Source organism: Gallus gallus, chromosome 3 (assembly GCF_016699485.2).
Source record: "Gallus gallus isolate bGalGal1 chromosome 3, bGalGal1.mat.broiler.GRCg7b, whole genome shotgun sequence".
NCBI classification, from domain to species: domain Eukaryota; kingdom Metazoa; phylum Chordata; class Aves; order Galliformes; family Phasianidae; genus Gallus; species Gallus gallus.
In genome coordinates, this window is record NC_052534.1 from 41,723,304 (window position 1) to 41,747,093 (window position 23,790).

A 23,790-nucleotide genomic window follows, 5' to 3' on the forward strand; every position below is an offset into this window, starting at 1 on the left:
AAACTCAATGCACAGAGCAAATGACCTGGCAAACTTCCACAGACCTGCTTGTGTGTATTTACAGTGTGTGCATATATACACACTGGCCATGCCTGTGGGGAATTCGATTGTAATAAGGTCACAAAGTATGTAGATTATGCACAGGCTTCTCAGAGCTCTTTTGATCTTTGGTATGTGGGCAGACAAATTGGGAGAAGGGGGCCCTTTTGTTCTCTTCCTTTGTTCTTATGTTCTACCTCTTTGTGGAGTTTTCTTTCTCCCCTTTAGCTAACTTGCTAGCCAACATATTTGTCACTGTATGAGCTCAAAACTGTCAGTAGTTGGACAGGAGGTGAATTTTAAAAGGAGTTTGGGGTTGGAAATGTTATTTATGTTCTGAAGTCACGTGCAAAGAATGCTGAAGAATGGGGAGAGGAAACTTAAATGGTTTGAGGGGACCGAATACATGAGGAGTAGGAAAATTGTGTTTTGAAATATCATCTGGGAAATATAAAATGTCTTAGTACATGAATTGAAGTCCAGTCTGCTGATCCTGTATCTTGGTGTTGACCAGGTGACAGTGTAAGATGATGCCTTAAACTTAAAGGAGCAAACTGATAGGAGATATTACATTTCTAGGACAGTGTGCATCAACACCTCTCAGCCTCTTAGAAAACAGTAATGAATCTGTTGACTTGTCCCTTTAAAATTTTTCTCAAGTGTTTCACTATTTACTGCAGCATCTCTGGACATTTTCAGTGAAATGAGAATAACTTTATGAACCCTAAGTGGGGTTTATTTTGCCTGCTTATGAGTATGTGGGAGAAAGTTGTTTAAGTTTTCTCATCTCATTTTCCTTTCTGTTCTTTCTCTAAAAACTTGTTCGTTTTTCTGAGCATAGCATTGAAGCTAAGATGGGAATAAGCTGTTTATCTCCCTAACGTTTGCAGAGTCTCCAGGAGGTCCCATCGACGTAACTAAACCAGTAGCTGACAAACATATCTGTGGATTTAAACCAGCACAGTTCTTTATTCCCCTTCCAATGAGGAATACCTGAATACCCCAGTTCAACTAGGTTAATAAAGCAGTGCTACTTATAGCTCAAAAGTATATTGCCTGTAGCTTTAAACATAAACAGTCTTTGCTCTCTTCACAAAAATGCTCATCCTTTTTAAATAAGCTAATTCTTCGCAGTGCTCTTAGAAAAAATGACAAGTAGCCTGAATGGGACCTCTCCTTTTGTTCTGTTTTCCTCACTGTTCTTCACTCTTGCTTGCTGTAGCTCAATTTCTAAAGCTGCTTGGATGAAGGCTGTGTGTGCTCACCTTGGCACCTCCTCCACCCTGACAAGTGTCAAGATCTTGGATGAGGAAGAGAATTCTTTTTGTTACTTTGCTTAAGAAATTGTCTGGATTTTGGGTGCCAGAGAACAGGAGGAAGGGAAGCATCAGGAATCATTTTCTCAGCATGAATGGCCACAGCCACCAGGAAAGCTGCAGCTCACTCTTGAGATGGGGGGCAAACCTGACCTGTGTGCTGCTGCTCTCTTCTGTTACCTACCTTCAGTCCTTACTTGGAGCTTTAGCAAAAGAAGTCTTTCATTTTCTGTTCCCAAACTTGATTTCCAACCCCTTACCTGTCCTGGCCAACAAATAAATCTGTTGCTGATGGTGGTAACTACAGTCTTGTTTCTATTGCAAATGTAGTGCTCTCCATCTTTGGGCTTTGGGAAGTAACCTTTGAGTCACCCTGGGTCAGTTTTTCAGGGAGTTTTGGTTTCATCTCCAGAAAGGGAAGTAGCCTGTCTGGGTTGTGGGAAGGCCTGGGTAAGTTTTGCATTGTCCAGAGCTGTTGTGTGAGTAAAGTCTTTGCCCTGCCTTTGCCAGGTAGGGATTCAGTGTGCTTACTGCAGTTAGTGTGTGGAAGGTTTGCTGCTGGTCTAGGTGGACTGGGTATCCAAAACTTAGAGAGGAAGCCTCTGTGTTTCAAAGCAGAACATATTCCTCCTCTGCATCACATTTTCACCTCCTGGCGCTGCAGCTCTAAAATGCCATCCTTAAGAAACAACTGCCATGTTCCAATAAGGACATATTTCACAGATTTAGTGTGTATTTGTTTTTGACAATCTGATACTGCCACATGCAGAACAAGATATTCTAATCCACTTGCATCCATTACCTTGCTGTTAATTTGCCAACAAAACCTTGACTGTCAGCGGGGGCAAGAAAATGAAAATTATGGCATTTCTGCAGAACTGTAACCAATCACACTGGGTGGATTATCTGGATTAGGAGCCCATTTGACCTGCAGACATTGAACAGATACACTAATGCTCAGTTGGTCTCATAGTAAGTATGTGTGTGAGGGGGAGAAGTTGGGATCCTTAATCATAAACAGAAGTTTAATCCCCATGTGTGGCAAAAATGAAAATAGCACCACTAAGCACTGTGCAAACAATAATTGCTGTGAGACCTAAGCTCTAGGTCTTGGAGCATGTCTTCCAGCGTTCCTGACTTAAAGGATAAGAGAATTTGGGGCTCTCCTTAAGTTCCAACTGTTAGAAATCCTGAGGACAAGCTTCAGGATTTAAGGCAACACTAATGGTGAGAGGACAGGATTTTTCACTGCTATTGCTCTTTTACCTTTTTTTTTTCTTTTCCCTTCAACGTTGAAAGCACTTCAGACAACTATAAAGAGGAAGAAAGACCTTTGCATTTGTAGGAAGAATTTTATCCTTCTGAAAATCATATTCAGGAGGGTATGTTAATGCAAAGCAACACGAGATGGAGCTTGGGATATGTTGCTCTTCAAGTTTTGTCACAGGTCATGAAGCAGGCTATACCTTGTGTTCTGCTGCTCCTTAAGTGCATTTTTTTTTCTTGTAATTTGTTTTCTGATGACCCTGCAGTCCTTCCAGGTTCATGCTGGCTCCGTAGGTTTCAGCAGCTGGGTCTTATATTGCAGCTCCTCATGCAGGGTCAGTCTTATCTGGTGCCCTGCAAGAGTTTCCCCTACTGTTATCAGAATGTGTATGCAGCAACACAGTTCAATCTTCTAAGGCAAAACTGTTTGTCAGCAGACAAAAAGCAGCCAGGTCTCCTTTGTTGTTGTAACCCAAATCCCCGCAGTCCTAAGTCTTGGGCTTCTCCTAGGATCAAACCTTGCTCAACCCAAGCAGAGAGAAACCTTTGACTGGGAAGAAGCAAGTGTTCAGCTCTTGGACCCTGCCACTGTGTCTATTGGTGTGCTCATACCAGTTTGTCAGGTTGGCTTTCTTACAAAACCAAATCCCTCTGCTTCAGCTCCCTTGCCTCGAGGGTCATCCTTCAGTTATTTCAGCTCTGGCTGCTTACGTTGCCAGACCCAGGTAAGAATAGCTCCCAGTCCTCCTTACTTGTGTGCTTAGCAGGGAGCTTGGCAGTTAACTCTGTCAGGACTTCTGTGTCTACAGGTAACTCTTCTGCACCAGTGTATCCTTCAGTACTGAAGGTCGTAGGCAGAAGCATCTACAGCACTGTATATTGTATTATGTGGGTATCTGTTACACCAGACTATCTCTTAAGAAGGCAGGTGATAACAGAATTTTTCCAAAATCTATATAATACTTTCTGGAAGTACTTGCATGGTCTTTACCCAGGACAGCATTCTTTGGCCTACACCTGTTGTCATTTTTTCCACTTCACCATCAATGCTCCATCCAGTAAGGTGCTGTCCTGTCTGAGGATTGCATACAGTATGTTTTCTCCTGGATGAGGAATGCTGGGAATGGTTCTGCAGCTCTTCTTGTGCAGAAGAATCCTCTGCCAGAAGTCCAGAGAGTTTTGCCTGGGCATGCCTTGTTGCTAGCTTTAAATGCTAGCACAAAATACCTGCAGTATTATGTGCTCATTGGCAGGAATGACTGGGCCATTATCTCAGCAGTTCCTGACAGACAAACTACTTTGTATTTCTTAATATTGCAACCTTTTATTTTCCCGTCCATCTCAGGTAAGGGACTGCTGCCACCCCTTTGCTGTATTCCCAGCCTCTGTTACAACTTTTCCTTTCTCCTCTTCACACGCATGTACTTAACAGCTAAAGCTAAAAACACAAGGTTGTCCTGAACCAAGTCCTTCGACTAATCAACCAGGGATTGAGAAGTGGACGAGGTTTCTTCCTGTTGGCTCAAAAGATAACACCTGGAGCATCCAGATGTTCTGTGGGGGGTGGTTGCAGCAGATGCCAGACAGACATTGATGTTCCCAGGGCACCACCACTTGGAAGCCAGGGGAACTCTACTCACAAAAGGAGCCTGTGGCCCTCTTCAAAAAACAAACAAAAACTGCTGGTGTTTGGGGAGCTTAAACAGGTTATATGAGATCTGTAGCATGTGTTTGTTGTGAGGTCTCTGCTTTGCTTTTTCTTTCTGTCTGTCTGTCTTTCAACTTTCCTGACCACCTCTCCTAATACCAGCTCTACCTGCCATTCCTCTGTTCTGCTCCTGGTCTCTTTTCTATTGACTCTCAAGAGAGCAGTGGTGTTGCAGTGAGGCTTCTTGCAGCATCTGGGTGAAATTAAGTGCTATAGCCAAGGACAATTGTGTTTTCCCTTCTTTTAAAGCAGGAAATGCCTGCTATGGGGAAATTTGGCTTCGCACTAATTCATATTTTATTTGAATCCTAATCTCCTGGACTGTCTAAATAGTTATAATACTAAAATATACTTAACCAAGGGACTTAGCAGGACATTCTTGTCTACCAATGGGTCTCAGCTTTCCCTCTTCGTATGATGAGTATATGACCTGCCTCTGGCATTTCTCAGTGCTCTCAGCCCAAAATGGGCACGTGAGGAGAACAGGTTATTGGCATTCACCATTACTTAGTTATACTGCAAGGGACACAGCCTTCCTTTAAAAACAAAAATCAAAATGGGGAGGCACTAGTCAATGTGAAGTAAAGGCTTTTAGAGTAACAGTGAATCACAGTTCATTTGACTGTACATTGTCAGAATTGTCCACTCCCATTTTTCATGTAGCGTCAATAATGCATGTTGTACATCCACATAACTCATTAGAATTGTCATTTTGTTCTGGTTGGAGATCTGGCCCATTTTTTTGCTTGCAACAGTCCATGTCCTATATTTGCTGAAGTATGTTAAATGTGCTAAGCTAATTTTGCAGTCAGTGCACTTGAATGTTTGCATTTCTGGTGACTATTAATTTGAAGCGAGATTGTTACAGCACAGATTTTTCATTTAATTTGAGGGTGCTTGAAAGTTGTAGTTGAGGGAAATATATAAGTTACGCTGCTGCAAACTCACTGACTGAACAGGAAACTTTTAAGGGAAGCTTGTGTGATATATCTTTAAGCTCACCACCAGTGCTGAGAGAGCGATGAATGCAGTGCCAGTGACTGCTAGTGGATATTTGCATGTTGGCATGCGTGCATACTTCCAACCCAGGTTCTTTGGTTGTTGCCATTCACGTGAGGCCAGCAAAGCAAGGACACTTCATACATGCTGATTATCCAGCCCTGATTGGATCCATGGGTCAGACAAGCTCTTCCTTGGAAAGGTGACCATCTGTGCATTTCCGTATGATACTTTACAACACTGCTGTGAGGCACTGCAATCCCGCGTCCTCATTTCTGTTAGAGAGAAGCTTGTTTTCAAGCCAGAAACAGTTTCAGCATCAGACAGAGATCTCTTCAAGTTTCACCACTAATCCAGTTTAAGGAAAAAACCCACAACCCATGTAGTGCTGGGGAGGGAAATGCCTCTTTGTTTTTGTAGAGGGAGGCTTACACTGCAGGTTGACATTCCAGCAATATTAACTTCATTAAAGCAGGAATGCAGCACAGCATTCTTGCAGGGAGAGAGGAGCGGGAGGATGCTGGGTTGAGGAGGAGCAGGACCACCAGGGAGAGCTTAGGGTGTCCTCCTCCTTCAGCCTGGTCTCTTCTTGGGGTTTGTGTGCAAACCCTACTAGTGACCTGAAGTTCTCATGCTTAGTGTCTGGATCCTCCTGGGGTTATGTCTCTAACCTAATTAATAAGACAGATAAGCAGGAACTGTGGGATATACGTAACAAATAGCTGTACTATGGTGTAGCTGGCTGGGACGTCTGGCAGCCTTTTCAAGGCAGCGTTACTTGATCTTTATGGGCTTAGAAGCATGGGTGGTTTGGACCAACATAACTCTTCCAGCTGCCCTGTCACGGGTACTCCACAGATGACTGTGGTGTAGTTCCTTGCTCTTTGAATACCTTCTATAATGCCAGCCTGTGTCATTTCTCCGTCAGCAGTATTGATGGTAGTGCAGGTTTTCAGTGGGCTGTAAACGTCTGTTTGGAAACAGTTCACCTCTTTTCTTCCTCCTTTCTTGTTTCACGTCAGAAAGAAAAAGCCAAAGCCTGGAAGTCTGGGTGGGTCTTTGGGTCAGGGGAGTGGTTGTGAAGTTTTTTTTTCCCCCAACTTTCATGTTTCTTATGAACAAAGTCTTCAATTTGGGACTTATGTCACTTGTAATAACACTTTTCTGGGCAAGAATGTGGAGTAGATTGACTAGTCGGGTGAATGTGCTCAGCTGGCGTTGCCATTGAAGGACCCATCACATCTCTTTTTATGAGACTTGAGAAGGCTTAAGAAAAAATTCATTGGTTGAGTTGTTTGTATTTGGTAATTGGTAAGTAGCCCTACAAACACTGGCTTTGAAAGCAGCACAAAGCTCTTTCAAGATGATGCACTGTTCAGACTGGCTCTTGTTCTTGCTCCCTCTCACCCAGGTGGAGAACAAACCTCAGTTCTTCGAAGTAGGTCAGGTTTTCCTTCCTTTCATCCATCTTTTTGCTCTATGAAAGAGGTTAGGTGTGAGCAGGAGACACCAAACTTTCTGAACACTTGAATTTGATCCTCCTTGCCGTTTCACAGGATCCCATTCATGTGCAGAAGATTAAACCTGTCAAATACCTGACCCTGTCTACTTGTTTATATTATTTTGGACCATGGCGCAACACGGCAGTAAAGTGGAAGTTCGGATAGGGCTTACGTGTTTAATAAAATTACCCCATTACACTGATAGCACGGTCATCTTGCTAAGGTGATATTTTCTTTCTGTTACTGACTCCTTGACTCATAAAGGAAGGATTCAGCATTTGTGGCAGTTTAGGAAATTCCAGCTCAGCATCTGAGGCACAGCCAAGCTTCCTTCATACTGTTGGGAGCAGCACATGCACTGAGTCCCACTGCCCTTTCTTTTCCCTGCCCCTGTCCATTCCCTGGTCAGCTTTTGTTTTCAAGCGTATTGGTTGGAAACAACCAGTAGAGTTAACTTAGTACTTCATGAATAAAAACTTCTATTTCCTTAACATTACGTGCTTTTCTGTCTTGCCTTCCAGATAATGAATATGTTTTCATAGACCTGGAGCAGAAGCTTAGCAAATACTTCTCAAAGGAATGGAAGAAAGAAACCAGCAAAGTAAGACAGGTGTTTAAGTTTGGAGACTACTGTTCTGGAAAGCCTGGTCCTGTTGATTAAAATAGTGTGACTATGGACAAGATCCAGCAAAAAAAAGAAAGTAAACATTTGATGACCAGGAAATTGCTGTTAGTATCAGATCTGCATGGTATGCCATGCACAGTGAGATGAATCTGACCAGCAAAGACTTTGAGCTCCCCGTGTGAAAAAAAAATTACCTGTATAAACATTAGAAGCGAGTGCCAAAGAAGGAAAGATGAGAGAATGAGCTAATAAGACAGAATGTTCCTTTCCCCCCCCCCTATTGTTTAAACAAGACTGAAGTCTGAAAGGAAAGCTGTAGTAAAAACAGCAGATATCTTGCTGGCTTTCTTCTAACAGACATCTCAAATGTGAAGCAGGCATCGATGTCTCCCTTTGGTCTGTGGCTGTAGGGAGCAGTGAATAACTAACCATTAGCCTTGCCAAACAAGAGGCAAGGAGTTAATATCGGGCTGGTGTACCTCAGGTTCAGGCAGTCCAGCCTGGCTGAGTAGCTCCTGCAGCAGCGCGTGTCCCCGCTGTATGGTGTGGCGTGGAGCAGAGATAAGTGGTTAATTCTAGGTGTGTGCTGGAAAGACTGCAGCGGTGCAAGCGTGGCACGCTGCCTGCTGCATGCCTGATGTGCTGGGGAAGGTTTTGTTAAACATGCTGTGTTCAGCACTAATATATACAGGGTGCTGCCAAGTGCTGAGCTAGGTAACTTTGAGCCAGGCCGGGCATCCCCAGACTGTACTGTGGTTATTTTACCTAGCTCGTCCTTTCTCGGCCAAGCTCTTCTACTCTTCCTAGGGTATTGTGCCATTCTGCCTGTCTTAATTTTTTTATTACGCCTCATCTGTGTGAGCCTTGGTGATAGTCACATCCTCCCCAAAGTTGCTGAAGGGCTAAATTTGGCAAATGAAAAGCAGTATGGCGTGCAAGCTTGAGGAGAAGGGAATGTTAAAAGATGGTAAGAGAAATTTTGGATGCTGAATGTTATTTAACATGTCTTCTGTCTCTGCTCTAGGGAACAGAGAAATTCATCCCTCCTTTTGTTGCGTTCTTTAGAGTACAATACTACGTAGAAAATGGAAGGGTAATAAGGTAAGATCTTCTTTGTGGCAATAATTGTGTTTTGTGTTTCCTTATTACCATTTCTTTAAAAAATCATCTTGTGGAGGTTTTTCTCTTGGTGTCTTTTTTTGTTATTTTTCTTAAAAAGAACTTAGCAGATTTCCTCACGCAACCATGAATATTTTCCCCATCTCACACTCCTTATCCCCAGGCTCCTAGGAAGATGGTGACTGCTTTCCCATCTGTGTTCAGAGAGCAGGTTGAATTACAGCAGTATTGAAATACGTTTAACAGTCTTTCACTTGCATTTTTGGTTGTATGAAAGGCATCAGATGAATATACCAAAACCAGCTATTTATACTCCAAAGTGCATGCTAATAATTTTAGTTCAGGTTTTTGTATCTGTGCAGTGCTCTGTGCAGTGTACTCCTGGAAATGGACTTTCATAAATAGACAAAAGAAATGACTTCATAAGTTAGAGAGTTTTGCATTTGAGTGCGATCCATTCACGTGGAATATGGGCTGCCCTCAAAACACAGCCACCCTCACTGCATGGTACAGAACAAAGGATGAGGTAGTTGGAAATGAACAACTGACAGAGTTGATTTGCATCAGCACTGCTGGCGTGGCTGTGACCCCAGGGCAAGCCAAGAGCTGGGATCATTCCAGTAGATTAAAATCTTTACTTAATTTTTGGCATTTGTTCTCATCTTGAACAAAGACTTTTTTTTTTTTCCTCTGCCCTCACCACCCCTCTGTTCTCTTTTTTTTTGGATGCAGGAGAGTCTTTCTTCTGGAGTCTGTTTGGCTGTTAGGTGTTCTTTGTTTAGTTTTACTAAACTAAAGGGATTCAGTAGCGCTTTCCCACCCTGTGTATGCATACCTTAGCATCACAACCTGATTTCTCTTGTACTAGTCATTGAATTGGAGGAGTTTGTGGAACAGTGCAGAGGTACTTATACACACATGCTTTTACTCGCAGACTGTAGCATCCAGCACTTTATCTGTACATACATGTCAGCAGCATGCTTCCCGTGAGCTCTTACAAAGTGTGTGTGCATTATCAGTGGTCCACATGCCTTATCAGACTATCCCTGTTAGCAGTCTGAGGAAGAAGACCAAAACAAGCCCAGGGCTCTTGCATCTTTTGATCTACCTTGCAGGGAATTAGCTGTTGAAAAGCACCTTGAGCCTAAGGCAAGGTGAAATGAAAAAGCAGTGCCAGGTTTAGAGGGGAAAGGAGGACAGGTGTGCAAGAAACAGGGCTGGAATTCAAGGGAGTTGATTCTCTTGACTGCTATAGGCTTTCCAGAGTAACAGCTTGATGTTGTCAGTCTCCAAACAGGTGTGATATGATTTTTCTTTCATCTACCCTCTGCCCTACCTTCTTAGATCTCATGCTCCTCAAGACAGAGGCTATTCTTTCCCGTGTTTATACAATACTTGTGAGAGAAGACCTTCATCTTGGCTTGGGGTTTCCCGCATGCATTTAACTATATCATGGTGGCATCACACACATCAGGGATCCCTTTTCTCGCAAAGAAGATGCGTTTGAGAGGCCCTATATGAGCCTGACATTCCTTCTCTTCCTCACACAAACTTGCCTTTGTGTCTTTCAGTGATAAGGTGGCAAGGCAGCTCTACTACTGCCATCTCAAAGAGCAAGTACTTATGTCTCGGTGCAACCACAAAGAAGAAATCTACTTCCTGCTGGCTGCCTACAGTTTACAGGCAGACTTGGGAAACTACAGGGAGGAGGTCCATACTGGGAAATATTTTGAACCTCAGGCATATTTCCCACAATGGGTAAGTTTGAGGGAATCTTTCTGTGAGTACTGTGCATGCAGCAGAAGCTATGTTATGCTGGTACCTAATTGCAGCCATACAGCTTCCCCAGCTTACACTGTGATGATCAGGCAGAATGACAGTGTCACCCTGAATTTCCCTCAGGAGTTAATTGCCCTCTGTGTCTCTGCTGTCTGTAGGTGACAGTTCCTCTTGGGCTATGTGAGGTGGGCGGTTGTACTCTTCCTTAGTGAGGGCATGTGTTGGTGTCAAATGAATGACTCCAGCAGCGTGGCTTTTTTTCAAGTCTTCTATGGCTTAAAGGCTAGTGTTGTTGCAATATTATGTCAGAATAATCTGCACAGCTGAAGCTCTGCAGAAAACTACAGGGCCACAATGCCATGTGTAGCATGCCCTTTGGTCCTGGCTCTGTAATGCTTACCTCTGGGATGTACAGACCCAGACCCTAGGGGTAGTACTGCTGTGCATTGCCTCTGGTGCCTACTTTGTTATTCATTTGGGTCTGAATTGCAGTAAGAGAAAAGGGAAGGGCCTGGAAATGGTTTTACGTGTTGATTGGTAAGCATGTGTACCTTGGCTTGTTCCGTACAAGATCTACTAACAGCTTAAAAGACCCAGAGTTGGCTTAATTGTTGAGCGAAGGCAAATGAGTTGAGGACTAAAGATTTGAAAAAAAAATGGTCTGTCAGTGTTGATTTCCTGCAGGAAGTTCTGGTCTTGTGATGAAATGGTCACGAAAGCTGTTGTCAAAATAGAAAAAGAAGCTAGCTTTGTTGTGGACACCTCTGTTGCTGGTATCTGCACAAGCAGGATATTTCCCAGGACTTGGACATACCCACCTCTGCAGCCTGATTTAGATTTGTCCCCTGTTTCAGGGAGAAGGTTTGGAGCAGGGGTTGTGGCAGGGAGACAAGGCTAAGATAATCTCATTTGTGGGTGAGTCCCAGCCTGCCTTTCTGTGCTCTTCTCTCCTCAACAGCCGGCCTTCATCCTGCAGCAGGGAACCTGGCACAGGGCAGCTGACAAAGGGCTGGAAAAATTGAGTCTGGTGCACCCAGTTTATGGGGCATTTAAGTCTTATCACAGGCTATTTTTCATTTGGCAAACATTGCAAAGGCCAAGGCAAAGCCTGGCTCACCTATGCTGAGCTACAGCCCCAAGCAAGTATGTGGGTGATTTATCATTACAAAGAGCAAAATCTGGCAGTCATGGGGACGCTTCTCTCCCTGCCCCTGGGCTGCTATGCGGAGGCACTCCTCCAGTGTGTTCTCTTCCAACACGTGCTGGAGGTCACTGTGGAAGATCATTTGGTCGATAGCTGCCTTAGCTCTCCTACTGTTGAGAAAAGGCAGGTGCCCCTGGGGTAAGCAGCCCAGCTTTGAACTGTGGAGCTGGTACTTCTTTCTGCTGACATTGCACAGCTGATGGCATCAACGTTATTCTTCGTGGAGCCCAGTCTTCCTTGTGGTAGGATGACTGATCTGACGTGGCATGCAAGGAGAGAGAAGAGGTGTTAGTAAACAAGGGGTTTAATTTAAAATGGAAATGGGAATTGAGTGATGGGGTCTGGTTGTTTCAGGTATGGACAGCTGGCTTCTGGCTGGATGTTCACAGGTAATTGGTGGGATCTGGTTTTAAATGCCCTGAGTAGCAAGGGATTTTGTGCCCTGCTTTCCATGGAGAGAGCATGTGTCCAAACACAAGAACTGGGCACTCACAGGGCAAGAATAAAAGGTCCAGTGCAGATTTCTCTACTGCTTAGCAAAGCTCCGTGCCTGAAAACCACTCCAGACACAAAATAGCTTGAGACAGTGTTATCTTCCCCTTTGAGGATGGAAATGCTAAATAAGCCTAATGTGTAGTTTCTGGTCTTAAAAAAAAAGGATCAACAACAACAAAAAAAGCAAACCCCACCCCACCCTGACCATAAAGCATTTCTGCAGTGTTTGGAGATGTTGCTGTTGATTATGTTGGTATGCAGAGCTGTATTTGTTATCTGCCCATAAGCAGTTAGGGATGCCAAGAGTTAGGAAAACTGACTCCAACACTTAAGAATGAAAAGGGCTGATACAAGCTCTGTAGTCTCTGTCTGTTATGATTTTGCCATCTTGGACATGTTTGGAGACATTGGTATCATCTGGGCTGCTTTAAATGCTTATCCTCCAGAAGGATAGAGGTGAACGTGAACGAACTTCTTGAGAGAATGTATGAACCTTCTCCTCCTCCAGTCTTGGCTTTCCTGTTGATCACAGCTGCCTCTCGTGGGCTTCACTGAAGAGTTGCTGACTTGTTTGTTTTCCTTCAGATAATTGCGAAGAGGGGGAGTGATTACATCTTGAAACATGCCCCAGAGATGCACCGAGAACAGCAAGGCTTGAGTGCAAAGGAAGCTGTGCTGAAGTTCATTAAGGAGTCCTGCTTGTTGGAAGATGTGCCTGTCCACTTCTACAGGCTGCAGAAGGTTAAACAAAGAGCTTATTTCAAACATCTCTCCCCTCTTGAATTGGGTGCACTGTTTTATTTTTTACTTTCTGTCTAATTGATGGACCGCTGCCTCTGATTTGGGGAGACCAAACAAATTTCCTGGCACTGAGGCCATCCCCACAAACAAACCAACCGCCAGTTTACCAATGTAGTTAGAACCTTATTTTGTTCCTCATCCAAGAAACTGGCCGCAGGAATGGCAAAGCTTAATTTTTGCTTAGTCTCTTCCTGTCAGTGGACAAAGTCAGTGCCAAAGAAGTCACTGAGAAATGTATTTTGTTGCAGTCCATTGAAGTGGTGACAGTCAGCTTTCATGCAAATGCCATGTAATAATTGGAGGTGACGCTGCATCATTCCAGCTTTCTTACCTTACTCCAACCCTGTTGGAGTGTCTGATATTCTTTCAGCCCTATGTAACTTTTGGATTCCTTTATCGTTGCTTGTTCCTAAGTCTTTGCCTTTCTACCCAAGCCTGCTTGAACAGGATTTGCTTCATTTTGCTTAAACAGGATTTGCTTCATTTTTATATGCTAAGAATGTCTAGAAGTACGACTTAGGAGCAGTTTTGTATTCCTCCTCTGTGAGTGAAACCTGGTCATGCAGTTAAGAATCGCAGGGACTTCTTTTTTCCAAATGGAGTTGCTCTACTTTGCCAGACTCATAATTAAACTTCTTGGTTGTTTGTGCTCAGAATTCTGTCTGGAAAGTGCAGAAACACAAAGAGCTTTGTATTTTCTGCAGGAGATGAATTCCAGTTTGAGCTCTAATCCAGAGGCCATGACGCTCCTGACTGAACACACAAGGGTGCTGGGTGAAGGTGCTGGTGCACTGGCTATCCTGGGATTTCAAAAGCAGTCACTTTTGTCTTACCCTCTCCTTGTGGCTGCTATTGAGGTTGGAGACTCTGAAAGAAAGCAAAGGCAGTGCCGAGCCCCATATTCCAGCTCTAGATCAACAATGATTTATTAAAGCTCTTTGTCTTTAGGAGGCAGAAAGCATTTCTTACTGACTTTAAGCTGGAGTTCTGATTCTGCTGGACGTGAGTAGTAGCAGAGGGGTAGAGGGTGAAGTAAATGTGTTGGTGTGAGGTTTTTATCTTGACAAGCGAGCTGAGGAAGTCTTAGTGTAAAGTTTGAGCTCTGTGATGCCAGAAATTTTTACCCAATAGTTTTTTTCCTCCCGTTCCTCCTAGTAAGAAAAATACATGTTCCTATCTAAATATGCCATGCTAGGAGAGAGACTGAGTTAACTGGTTCTGGATAAGTTTTTTGTTTGTTTGTTTTAGTCTTTAAGCAAAGAAGCAAAGGAATCTCCTAATTACCAAGCAAGCATTTGTATGAAAGTATGGCATGTGGAAAAACAAGGCAGTTTTCCAGCTCAGGCTTAAACACCTAAAAGCATCTGCTGTTGAGATAAAAAGGTTAGGAGAGAAAGTCCCTGTAACTTTGGGCATTGATTAGTTCCCTCCTGGCAAATGTATGCGTGAAGTCTGTTAAGTCCCAGGGTGGGAACAGCTGTGTAGTGGCAAAGAGAAGCGACAGACATCACTTCTGGTTTGGGCTCTCTGTCACCTGGAGATTGAGAGCTGTGCATAAAATCACAGAATCATTAGAGTTGGATAAGACCTCTAAGATCATATAGTCCCATCTGTCCACTTACCTCCAATATTGCCCACTAAACCATGTCCGTAGGTACTACATCTACCCTTTCCTTAAACACCTCCTGGGATGGTGACTCCACTGCTCCCCTGGGCAGCCTGTTCCAATACCTAACGACTCTTTCTGAGAAGAAATACTTCCTAATATCCGATCTGAAATCTTCATGCATACAGCAGGCACAGAATATGGTACTAAGAGAGTCTTTTACAAATTGCTTCTGAGAACAGTAATTCTCCGTGCTCTCAAATCACTTAAGCTGTAGGATTCCCTCTCCAGAGCACTTTAGGGTATCTGCTGCTGTTGAAAAGCTGGTAGCCTCAGCACGGGGGGATTTGTAGATGTTTCTGATCTCAGAATTTTTCAGGGATCAACAAGACAAGGTGCTTTTTAGAAACAATAAAAAGCAAATGAGCTGATGGCATCTGCCTGATGAGCAGTCCTGCTACCTCTCTTGCAGTAGGTGCCAGAACATGAGCATGGTCTTTGTAGATTAACCTTTGACTCCAGGCTCTTCTGTTCTTTCAGGATAAGAAGGAGGATCGCCCGACGGTTATCCTGGGCCTGACCCTTAGAGGAATGCACATCTATCAGGTAACAGACTGCCATGAAAGCCTTCTGGTGTAGCATTAACTCTGTCCATCTCCCCTGTCCTCCCCCCACCACAGCTCTTCTGTCTCCCCTGTGAGCGCCAGGCTCCGCATATCTTGCGTTCCTGGTTGTTTGCAAATTCTTTGCACATCACTGACTCCACCCAGTACCTGCCAGTCCCTGTGTGACTGAGAGTTTGATGTGTTGCAGGAGGTGAACCATGTTCGTCAGCTCCTCTATGACTTTCCCTGGTCACACATCGGGAAGCTGGCGTTTTTGGTGAGTATGACAGAACAGCATCCATCTGGCAGTGGGCTGTCAACCTGGGACCTGGCAAAGCCGTTGTCCTGCCAAAACTGCCATATCAAGTCTCCTTACTGCAACACACAAGGCTGTAATTAACCTCAGCCACGTGGCTGAAAACATATTCTTGCTCACTTTACTGACATCTCTCCTCTTTACGCAGGGGAAAAAATTTGAGATCCAGCCAGATGGTTTGCCCTCTGCACGGAAACTGGTTTACTACACAGGCTGCCCCTTCAGGTCACGGCACCTGCTGCAGCTCCTCAGCAACAGCCACCGGCTCTTTCTAAATATCCAGCCAGTGTTGAAGCAAATCCAAAAGCTGGAGGAGGCTGAAGGTACGTGAGAAAAGAGCAGGTGGCTTTGGTAAGGGGAAGAGTACAGTCTGTTAGACTCTGCTGTTGCTTCACAGTGGCTGCTCCCTGTCTAATTAATGGTGTTTCTGTTTTATTGGGTAGACAGTGAGGAAGTAGACACTTTGGATTTGTTTCAAGTCCGTTACTGGAAAATGTTTATGGTCTCTGCCTTGTTAGACTCTGATCAGAAAGCACGAGTGTGAGAACAGCAAAGGGAGAATGTCTTTGTTTTAAGAAAGAAGTCCTTGCTCTCTGGAAGCCTTCAAGGCCAGACTGGATGTGGCTTTGGGCAACTTGAATTAGTGGAAGGTGTCACTGCTCATGGCAGAAAATTGGAAGTAGATGATCTTTAAAAGGTTCCTTCCAATTCAGACCATTCTCTGATTCTGTGATATTGTTTCTCAAAACAGTCACAACTGTGCTCTGCTTTAAAGACTGAGCACTTAGGTAAGCGATTCCTGCTTTTTCACATTTCCTTCATTCTGGAAGCCAGTATTTTCTGTATTGTAACTGCCTCTAGCTGCCTGCCCTAATTCAGGCGATACTGCTTTTACTGCAAGTATGACTGTACTTCTGTTACAACCAGCTGGGCATCCCCCTGTCCGTTGAGCAAGCAGAATACAAAGCTGTTTGTGCTTTATTTGTTCAGTAGCTGCAGTAATTAGTGTCTCACCATCAGGTTGTGCCAGTCCCAGAACTTACTGATATTTTTGCCACCTTTCCTTCTGTCTTCCTTAGAGAAGAAGCGCTACCGGGAGTCCTATATCAGTGACACACTGGACATGGACCTGGACCCGTGTGATAAGAACTCACGTGGCAGTGGGAGCAGTGGAGGCAGCCGGAGAGATAATCGCCTCTCACGCCAGTCCACAGGGAGTCATGGCAGCTCTCACACGTCAGGCATCGAGGCTGACTCAAGGCACCGTGTGTCAGTAGAAATGTCAGTGGATGAGCCCTTTGGTATTGACCGGGTGCACAGGAAAGAGAAATCCTGCAGCTCAACCATCAGCTACGGTAGCTCTGGCATTGACAGTGGCAGCAAAGGAAGGGCTGAAGATGACTCTCAGGATGATGGTAAAGAATGTGGAGATGCGGAGTGATTTCTAAACCTGCTTCTGCATTCTGCAGCAGAATAGGGAGAAAATGTGAAGCAGCTTGGAGCAGCAGTGTAAAGCTAATACTTCTCCTGCTACTCTTTTCCTCCTAGATCTTGAGCTGGCAGTAGATGAGCCAGAGGAGGTGCCTGTAGATGAGCCTTTAGAGGGAGACCAGTTAGAGGAGGCCACTGTGGGAGAATCTGTTGAATCTCTTCCTCTAGATGCTGCTAGCTGCCAAGGTGAGATGGCTTTCTGCTACTGCACAGTGCTTTTCTTTAGGCTGTAGCACCAGGAAGATGTTTGAGAAGCCAGATGTAGTCTGATAGACCTAAGAAAGCTGTGTCTTCCTCCATATGAAATACCAGCACTAATTACTGTCCTACTGCAGCTGTATTTGAAGTCAGCTCCTCTAGAGATTGAAGGCCAGCAGTGCAGCATTGGTTTCCTCTGTGCTCCTCAAGATCTCCCCTTTCCAAATTTAACAAGTTACTGTATTTTTACTCCATTAATAACAAAAAGATAATGGATGTAAACATTTTGTAATGAAGAAATTTATTTTAAAAGATTGTATAACACAAGACAGTCAAGGGGTTCAATCACAGATCAGTGGGCTAGTCACAGGAATTAATATAAGCCACAAAGCTTTACCTGCTACAGGAGAAGGATAGACAGTAGGTTAATGCAGGAGCTGTCTGGCTTAAGACGTATAGCCTTCATAGCAAAGCAAGGCTGGTGAATATGGGACATGGTGAAAAGCTATTTTCTTGTGAGTTTTTAAACATTAGGGGCAAAAAAGATGTTCTTGTGAGCAAAACTCCCAGAGTGCTGAGGGTGCTTAGTGATGTATGCTTATATTTATTGGATAGCACTCTTTAAACGTGGCCTGTGAGAACAATTTCCACTTTCTTCAGCCAGTAAAAAAATCAAACCTGTAATGCTTCTTATTTCCTCCTTTTCCTTTGCAGCTATAAATCAAGAATCTCTGCCTGTGGTGCAAGTCACACTGATAAAAATGAGAGGTCAAAGTGTGGAGTCCCTTCAGCAGGTGGGTGTGTGGCAGGAAAAGCTGTGTGTGCCCCTTGAACCAAAGTCTAGGATAATGAATGCAGCTGTAAATCAGGTGAAATTGATAAGTCTGTATTTGATTTAAATGGTGTAACCGGGAACAGCTGTTGGACAGCAACTGCTATCGTGAATAGGATGAGAGCAGTGTTTGAGTCTAGAAAAGTAGAGAGAGGTTTGGAGCTACCAACATGGGAATCTTGCAAGTCAGCCATCATCTGCCTTAGGCTTCCGGACAGGAAATGGAAAATAAACCACTTGCAAATTTTCAGTGCAGAGTTAGAGCCAAAACCATCCATGCAGATTGGATGTGGGTTGCAAACTTGATCATCTTCCTCCTCCTGAAGCCAGGAGGAGCTCACATCGGAGCAAAACCAGATGTTCAAGCTCTAATTTGTGTGATTATCATTTGTGTGATTATAGTATGTGTGTGCTATAGTCTTTGTTGTCAACATTTTCATTTCATCAAACCCTTGAGAAAAGGCAGCTATATATGGTAAAATATGTTGTATCATAAGCTGCGCTGTGGAAAAAGCAGAAAGCTTAGGATGTCTTTGTAAGGCCAAGCAATATCTCTTCTTGAAGCATAGCATTATTTTACTTAAAAAAAAAAAAAAAAAAAAAGCTCTGCCTTTTCTTTCTGGATCCAAATTAGCCTCGCTTTTATCTGCTGAAAGAATTTTAAAAATCTGTTCATCCTTTTCCCTTTTACTCTCAGCTTCTTTCTGAACGATGACTGCAGTCACTTCAGATTTATTTTCCTTTTCGTGCTTCTAACTAGATCCAGTCAGAAGTGATAAGGAATTCTCACTTATCAGGGAAGGACTCTGTTAAGTGCTACAGGAGATTAAGATAAAATCTGAGTTATTTTTCTAAAGCTGAACGCTCCAGTACAAATCATAATGAGCTTACTTCTATATTTGTGTTGAATGACTTAAGAGCAAGGCGAGGAGCGCATATCTTATTTAAAGTACCATTTCTACATGAATGCTTTTACCAACACGCACTGGTGGTGTTAATTGATTGGGAGGCATCTGTTTCATAAGAGTTCATAAGGACTGTTTAAGCAGTTGAAGATGCATCTCATCCTCCCGGCTGCTACGTTTACGTGTCAAATTCTGGGTTTCTTTAGTGTGTGGCTGCTTCTGAGAGAGTGGTTTTTTGATTTCCATGCAGTAGGTGAGGGAAGTGCTACTGGGAGGCACTGCTGTGTTGGTGACAGAAGTGTCCTCGTTTAAAATTAAGCATTGAACTTAGCATTTAGAAGTTGGTTTTAAAGATAGAGCAAGAAAAATCCTGTGGAAAAGTTGGAAATGTCTTAGATGATTGGTAATTCCTCCATAGAGGCCACGTCACTACTGCTCGTATGGTTTGACAGCTGTCTCTGGAAGTTACTGCTGTTTTGTTGCTTCTGCTTTTATTTCTGAAAAACATTATGTAGAAGAAAGTATACATTTCATTTAACAAAAATATGGATGCCATAGCCCCTTAGTTTGCATGGTTGCTTTCTGAATTTCCTTTCAGTTCGTGAGACTTTCATTAACTCCATTTTGGTGCATTCAAGCAGTTGGGATAAGTTTTTAATGTATATATTGGCCAGGCTAACTGCATAGTTGTGCTAAGAAGTGTCAGATTGTTCAGATGCTAATACCTGGCCAGTTTTTTTTCTGTCCGTTGTAGTGGACACCGAGGACACAGTGCAAAGAGATCAGGATCTGGTGCAGTGTGGCAGGGCAGCTGAATGCTCTTTTAATTTCTCAGTGCTTCACAGCTTCATCAGAAGGCTGGTGGGGCTGTTTGAAGGAATGGAAGAACAACTTGGAAAATCTGAAGCATGCATAGCTAGCACCCTTAAGCAGTCTGAGCTAATGGTTTTTATTCATGTCCATCTTACTGAACTGGCAGGTCAAGTCACCCAAGGGCAGGAGCTGCACAGACCAGCACAGCCAGAGTTTGGATGACATTCGCCTCTACAAACACCGGCATCCACCACTAAGTGCCACGCTGTCGTCGGACACGTCCCACAGCTACACGTTTGGCTGCAGCCTGGAAGAGAAACTGGCTATCTATGGCTGTGTTTATTCCACAGCAGACTGCAAAACCAAGTCTGCCCTTTATGGGAAGCGATCCATGAACTGCCTCTCCTTGGATCTTCTGGGAGAGGACCAGCTGCCAGAGGAGTTTGTGGTGTAAGGAGATAGGAGCTCTTTCATACCCAGGGAAACAGCTCGTCATGGAAATATATACCTCATTAACACACGTGATGTCACTGGTTCTTGCAGGAGATTGAGCAGCTTTGTTACTCAGCTCCCTAATCAGTAAGTGGCATCGCTTCTGCAGACCTGTCTACAGGGCAAATCAACTGGAGTGTAGCACTTAATGTTGGCGTTGAAGTGTCTGCTGAGCAGAAAGTGGAAGTGGCCTGCACCATTAGCAGTGACCAAAAAAACCCCACAAAACAGTAGGCCAAAATTGATACTTAGCTGGCGAAACAAACATTGTGTCTAAATGATTTATCAAAAATAAATATGAAAGGTCTGCGTCAGTTTAGCTTACTGCCTTCCTCTTCTGGTCTATATGTTGATGCTAGTATGCAAATAGTTGGGTTGTTTAGAGCTTGTGCTGCTGCAACACTGCCAACAGCTGTCAGGCCGGGATATACTCTGAGCATATTTGGAGTTCTGCGTATGGTAAATGTGATTGGTAAACGAATAGTTATATCTGTGAGGGAGATTAGGGGGAAGAGATGGAATAAATGATCTGGCCACTTCTGAGCATGCAGAGGACATCTTAAGAGCAGTAAATAACTGGCTCTTGAAGGCTGGAGTGTGACTGGAGAATTTCACAAGGCGTGATGGCCCCCAGTATTGAATCATACTTTTATGTTGTTCTTTTCTTTATTCTTAAGACATTTGTTCCTTAGAAGTTTTTACTCTGCTTTAAAGGCAACTATAGACTGAAGAAAGTTGCATTGAATGGATGAAGTCCCTAGTGCTGGATAGGTCATGTGCGTGAGTGATACTGTAGGGCCTGTGATAATGGAAGCATGGTAGGGTGGAACCGAGGGTACATGTTTAGTGATCTTCAGTCCCGTGGAGCTGGCCGTGTTGGCATTTACCAGAAAAGTAGTTACAGTTATGCTGTTTGACTGAGGCATTGTCTGGTGCGGGGAACGCCTTGCTACCTTTTTGAATCCAAATAAATGTGTATTTGTTTGATTTCCTTCTCTGTCTTCCCCCACTGTTTAGTACCTCTTTTCCATTGATTCCCAGTGTTTGGGAAGCTTGTACTTAGAGCCAGGCCATGTGTAACCTGTGCCCAGCTTTTACAACCTTGCAGGCGAAAACTGATTGTTTTTTATGCCAAAATTCAGAACCAGAATGATGCTCTTGTGCTGATTTGGGAAGTGAGTGTTGTACAGTGTTAATCAATCAAAATAGGAAGATGGCTGCAGTTGGGAAAGGAAAGAAGTCAGAACACGAGGAGAGTTCAAGCTGCTTTCACAGTGAACTTGCTGGCTTGGCGAGGACACAGTATTCCTGCAAACCGTTAAAATAGAAAATCCACGAAGTCTTTAATCTCAGTGTTTCTGTGTAAGTGTATGTGGTGCAGAGACGTAACATCAGGCCATCAGATGTATCTGCATTTACTGAAGTGACATCAGTGGCTGTACGTTCTCATAGATGAATCCAGCACAAACCCTAATGATGTTTGATGAATGAGTGATGGACACAAGCTCCCTGTAACCACAACTTGGCTGACTGTGCCCTCTTCGATTACATTGTACTTTCTTTCTGTAAAGAGCAATTCTAGTCTGTAAGTTCACTGTAGCCTTTTTTTCCATCCTTTCAAGCAAAGCCAAAATGCTTTGTACTTGAGTACTTGATGTATATTTATTATATCCAAAAGGTCCTTTCACCATCTAGGTGAGTTTATCTGGCTGCCTTCCATGATGCCTGGGGCCTGTCTGGCCTTAAGCCACGGGAGATGGGCACCCCCAAGGTCCAGGAGGCTGGTGGCGGCCTTGCTCCTGCACCTACCACAGAGCTGGAGGGACAGCTCTTCAGTGAGAAAGGTGGAGAGGCCAAGACCGATGGCTCTGCAGAACTCTTGCTCATCCACGCATACCGACATACAACTGCTCACGGTCCTGGCAATGCTTAACTGGGAAAACGTTCAGAATTCAGAAGATATCATTGTTTGGTGTCATAAAACACGCACGTGTGCCACGTGCTCACATCCATGCACATGTCTCAAAGATGATGGCAGTGGTATCTGCCTCAACCTTACAAGCTTACTGAAGCACGTACTACCATTAAGCAGCTCGGTATTTTCTTGGTATTTTTTAGTACTAGTGAAATGCTACAGTCCAGGCGTTGCTGATTCACAAAATGTACCAGTGCCTGACAGCAGTGCAATTGGCTCTTTAATGAGTATTTTTTGCCTTGTGTGTACATGTTCCTTGTATTTATTCACAGCTGGTGGGGAAGGCAAGTTCTCCAAGTCTGACCATCGTTGCTCAGTGGTCTACACAACTCCCTCCAGTACTGTAAGTTAAATGTATGTGTGAAGGGGAGACTGGACATTTTTTTTTATGTGTAGACTGAGAATGAAATAATGAATACCTTACAAGCACTGTGAATATCTATTATGCAAGTTTTTGTATTCATATGGAAAAATGTTCCTGGTAATAATAGATCTTTTTTTTTTGTCTTTGTATTTAGGATGTCTTTTATTATTTTGGTTTGATTAGTTTGGTAGAGGGTAACATGTAAGCATTTATCAACAGATGTTAGAAACTAGCTGCCAATATTTGTATGTATATATTTGTAATATACTCATGGTATAATCACTCTATTTTAATGGTAAAAGTTTCTCCTTTCCATGAAAGGAATTTCTTGTTCAAAATAAAATATAAATAATTATATGTATACCTGCAATAAAGTATGGACAGAAAAAAAAGGTCATCATTGTGTAATTTTATTTCCCCTTATAGGTGCACGTCAGCGACATCCTCCATTTGAGCTAGTTAGGTTGTGGAAGCAAATCTGCTGCTAGATTTTAACCCGTGTGAGCTCAGCTTCATCTGGAAAACCATAAACACCGCAGGCGCTAGAATAATCCCTTTTCTTCCCTGCCGGTCCCAGCAGCAGGTTGCCAAAGGGGCCGCTCACATGCTGGGGACCCAGCCCTGCCAGCTGGAGTCAGCAGGAGCAGTAATGGGAGCTGAATGTAAGTAACCAGACAAAAGACACATTAAGCTGCTCGTGGTGGTTAGTCGTGAAAACTGAGGGTGTGGACAACTCCCAGGGGTGTAGAGAGATCCTGTCAGCAAGCCCTGGGGCTGCTTCTGAGGACAGCACACAGGGATGTGCTGCTGAAGAGCTCTCTGCCCTAAGTCACCTAACCTGCTGGCCTGGTGTCTGGCACTGAGAGAGGAAAGTTGTGCTTTTCTTGGGATGTAAAAATCTCTGAAGGAATGTAATGGCATAACTATTCACAGTTCTTTTCAAAGGAGCTTGCTGGCCGCAGTTCCCGTGTAAATCCTTTTTTCTACTCCTTTTCTCTGGCTATGTTACAGGCTAGTAAAGCTAGTGTTCAAAGAAACCCTAAAAAAGGAAAAAAAAAAAACAAAAAACCCAAACAACAAACTCAATCTTATTTTTTAATGTATTTTGATAGGATAGTGTTACCACTGTGCTTATAATTTTTCCTCCTTGTGGTTCACACTTCAGTCCAGCACCTGCTGAGCATCTACTTCTTATGTTATCAAGGAGCAAAGGCTCATACAGCTTTGGGTGGGGGATGCAGGGAGGAGAGTGGTCAGGCACTGGAACCGGCTGCCCAGGGAGGTGGTGGAGTCGCTGTACTGGAGGTGTTCAAGGAATGTTTAGACGTGGCACTGAGGGA

At 43.7% G+C, this 23,790-nt stretch overlaps 1 protein-coding gene across 5 annotated transcripts in view; it reads left to right on the forward strand.

Moving 5' to 3' along the window:
* The window catches only part of FRMD1 (FERM domain containing 1), a 36,478-nt gene extending 13,631 nt beyond the window's left edge, over window positions 1-22,847 (forward strand). For 2 of the 5 annotated variants that reach the window (XM_015284362.4, XM_015284361.4), the window contains exons 4-14: window positions 7,352-7,440; window positions 8,480-8,556; window positions 10,146-10,332; window positions 12,638-12,793; window positions 15,000-15,065; window positions 15,273-15,341; window positions 15,529-15,703; window positions 16,460-16,795; window positions 16,929-17,057; window positions 17,784-17,863; window positions 19,786-22,847. In XM_015284362.4, the coding sequence (XP_015139848.1) occupies window positions 7,352-7,440; window positions 8,480-8,556; window positions 10,146-10,332; window positions 12,638-12,793; window positions 15,000-15,065; window positions 15,273-15,341; window positions 15,529-15,703; window positions 16,460-16,795; window positions 16,929-17,057; window positions 17,784-17,863; window positions 19,786-20,073 (1,652 nt within the window). In that variant the 3' untranslated portion in view covers window positions 20,074-22,847. The remainder of the gene's footprint in view (window positions 1-7,351; window positions 7,441-8,479; window positions 8,557-10,145; window positions 10,333-12,637; window positions 12,794-14,999; window positions 15,066-15,272; window positions 15,342-15,528; window positions 15,704-16,459; window positions 16,796-16,928; window positions 17,058-17,783; window positions 17,864-19,785) is intronic. The other 3 variants (XM_419603.8, XM_015284363.4, XM_040698605.2) reach the window with 3 other exon arrangements.
* Window positions 22,848-23,790: the final 943 nt, after the last annotated feature.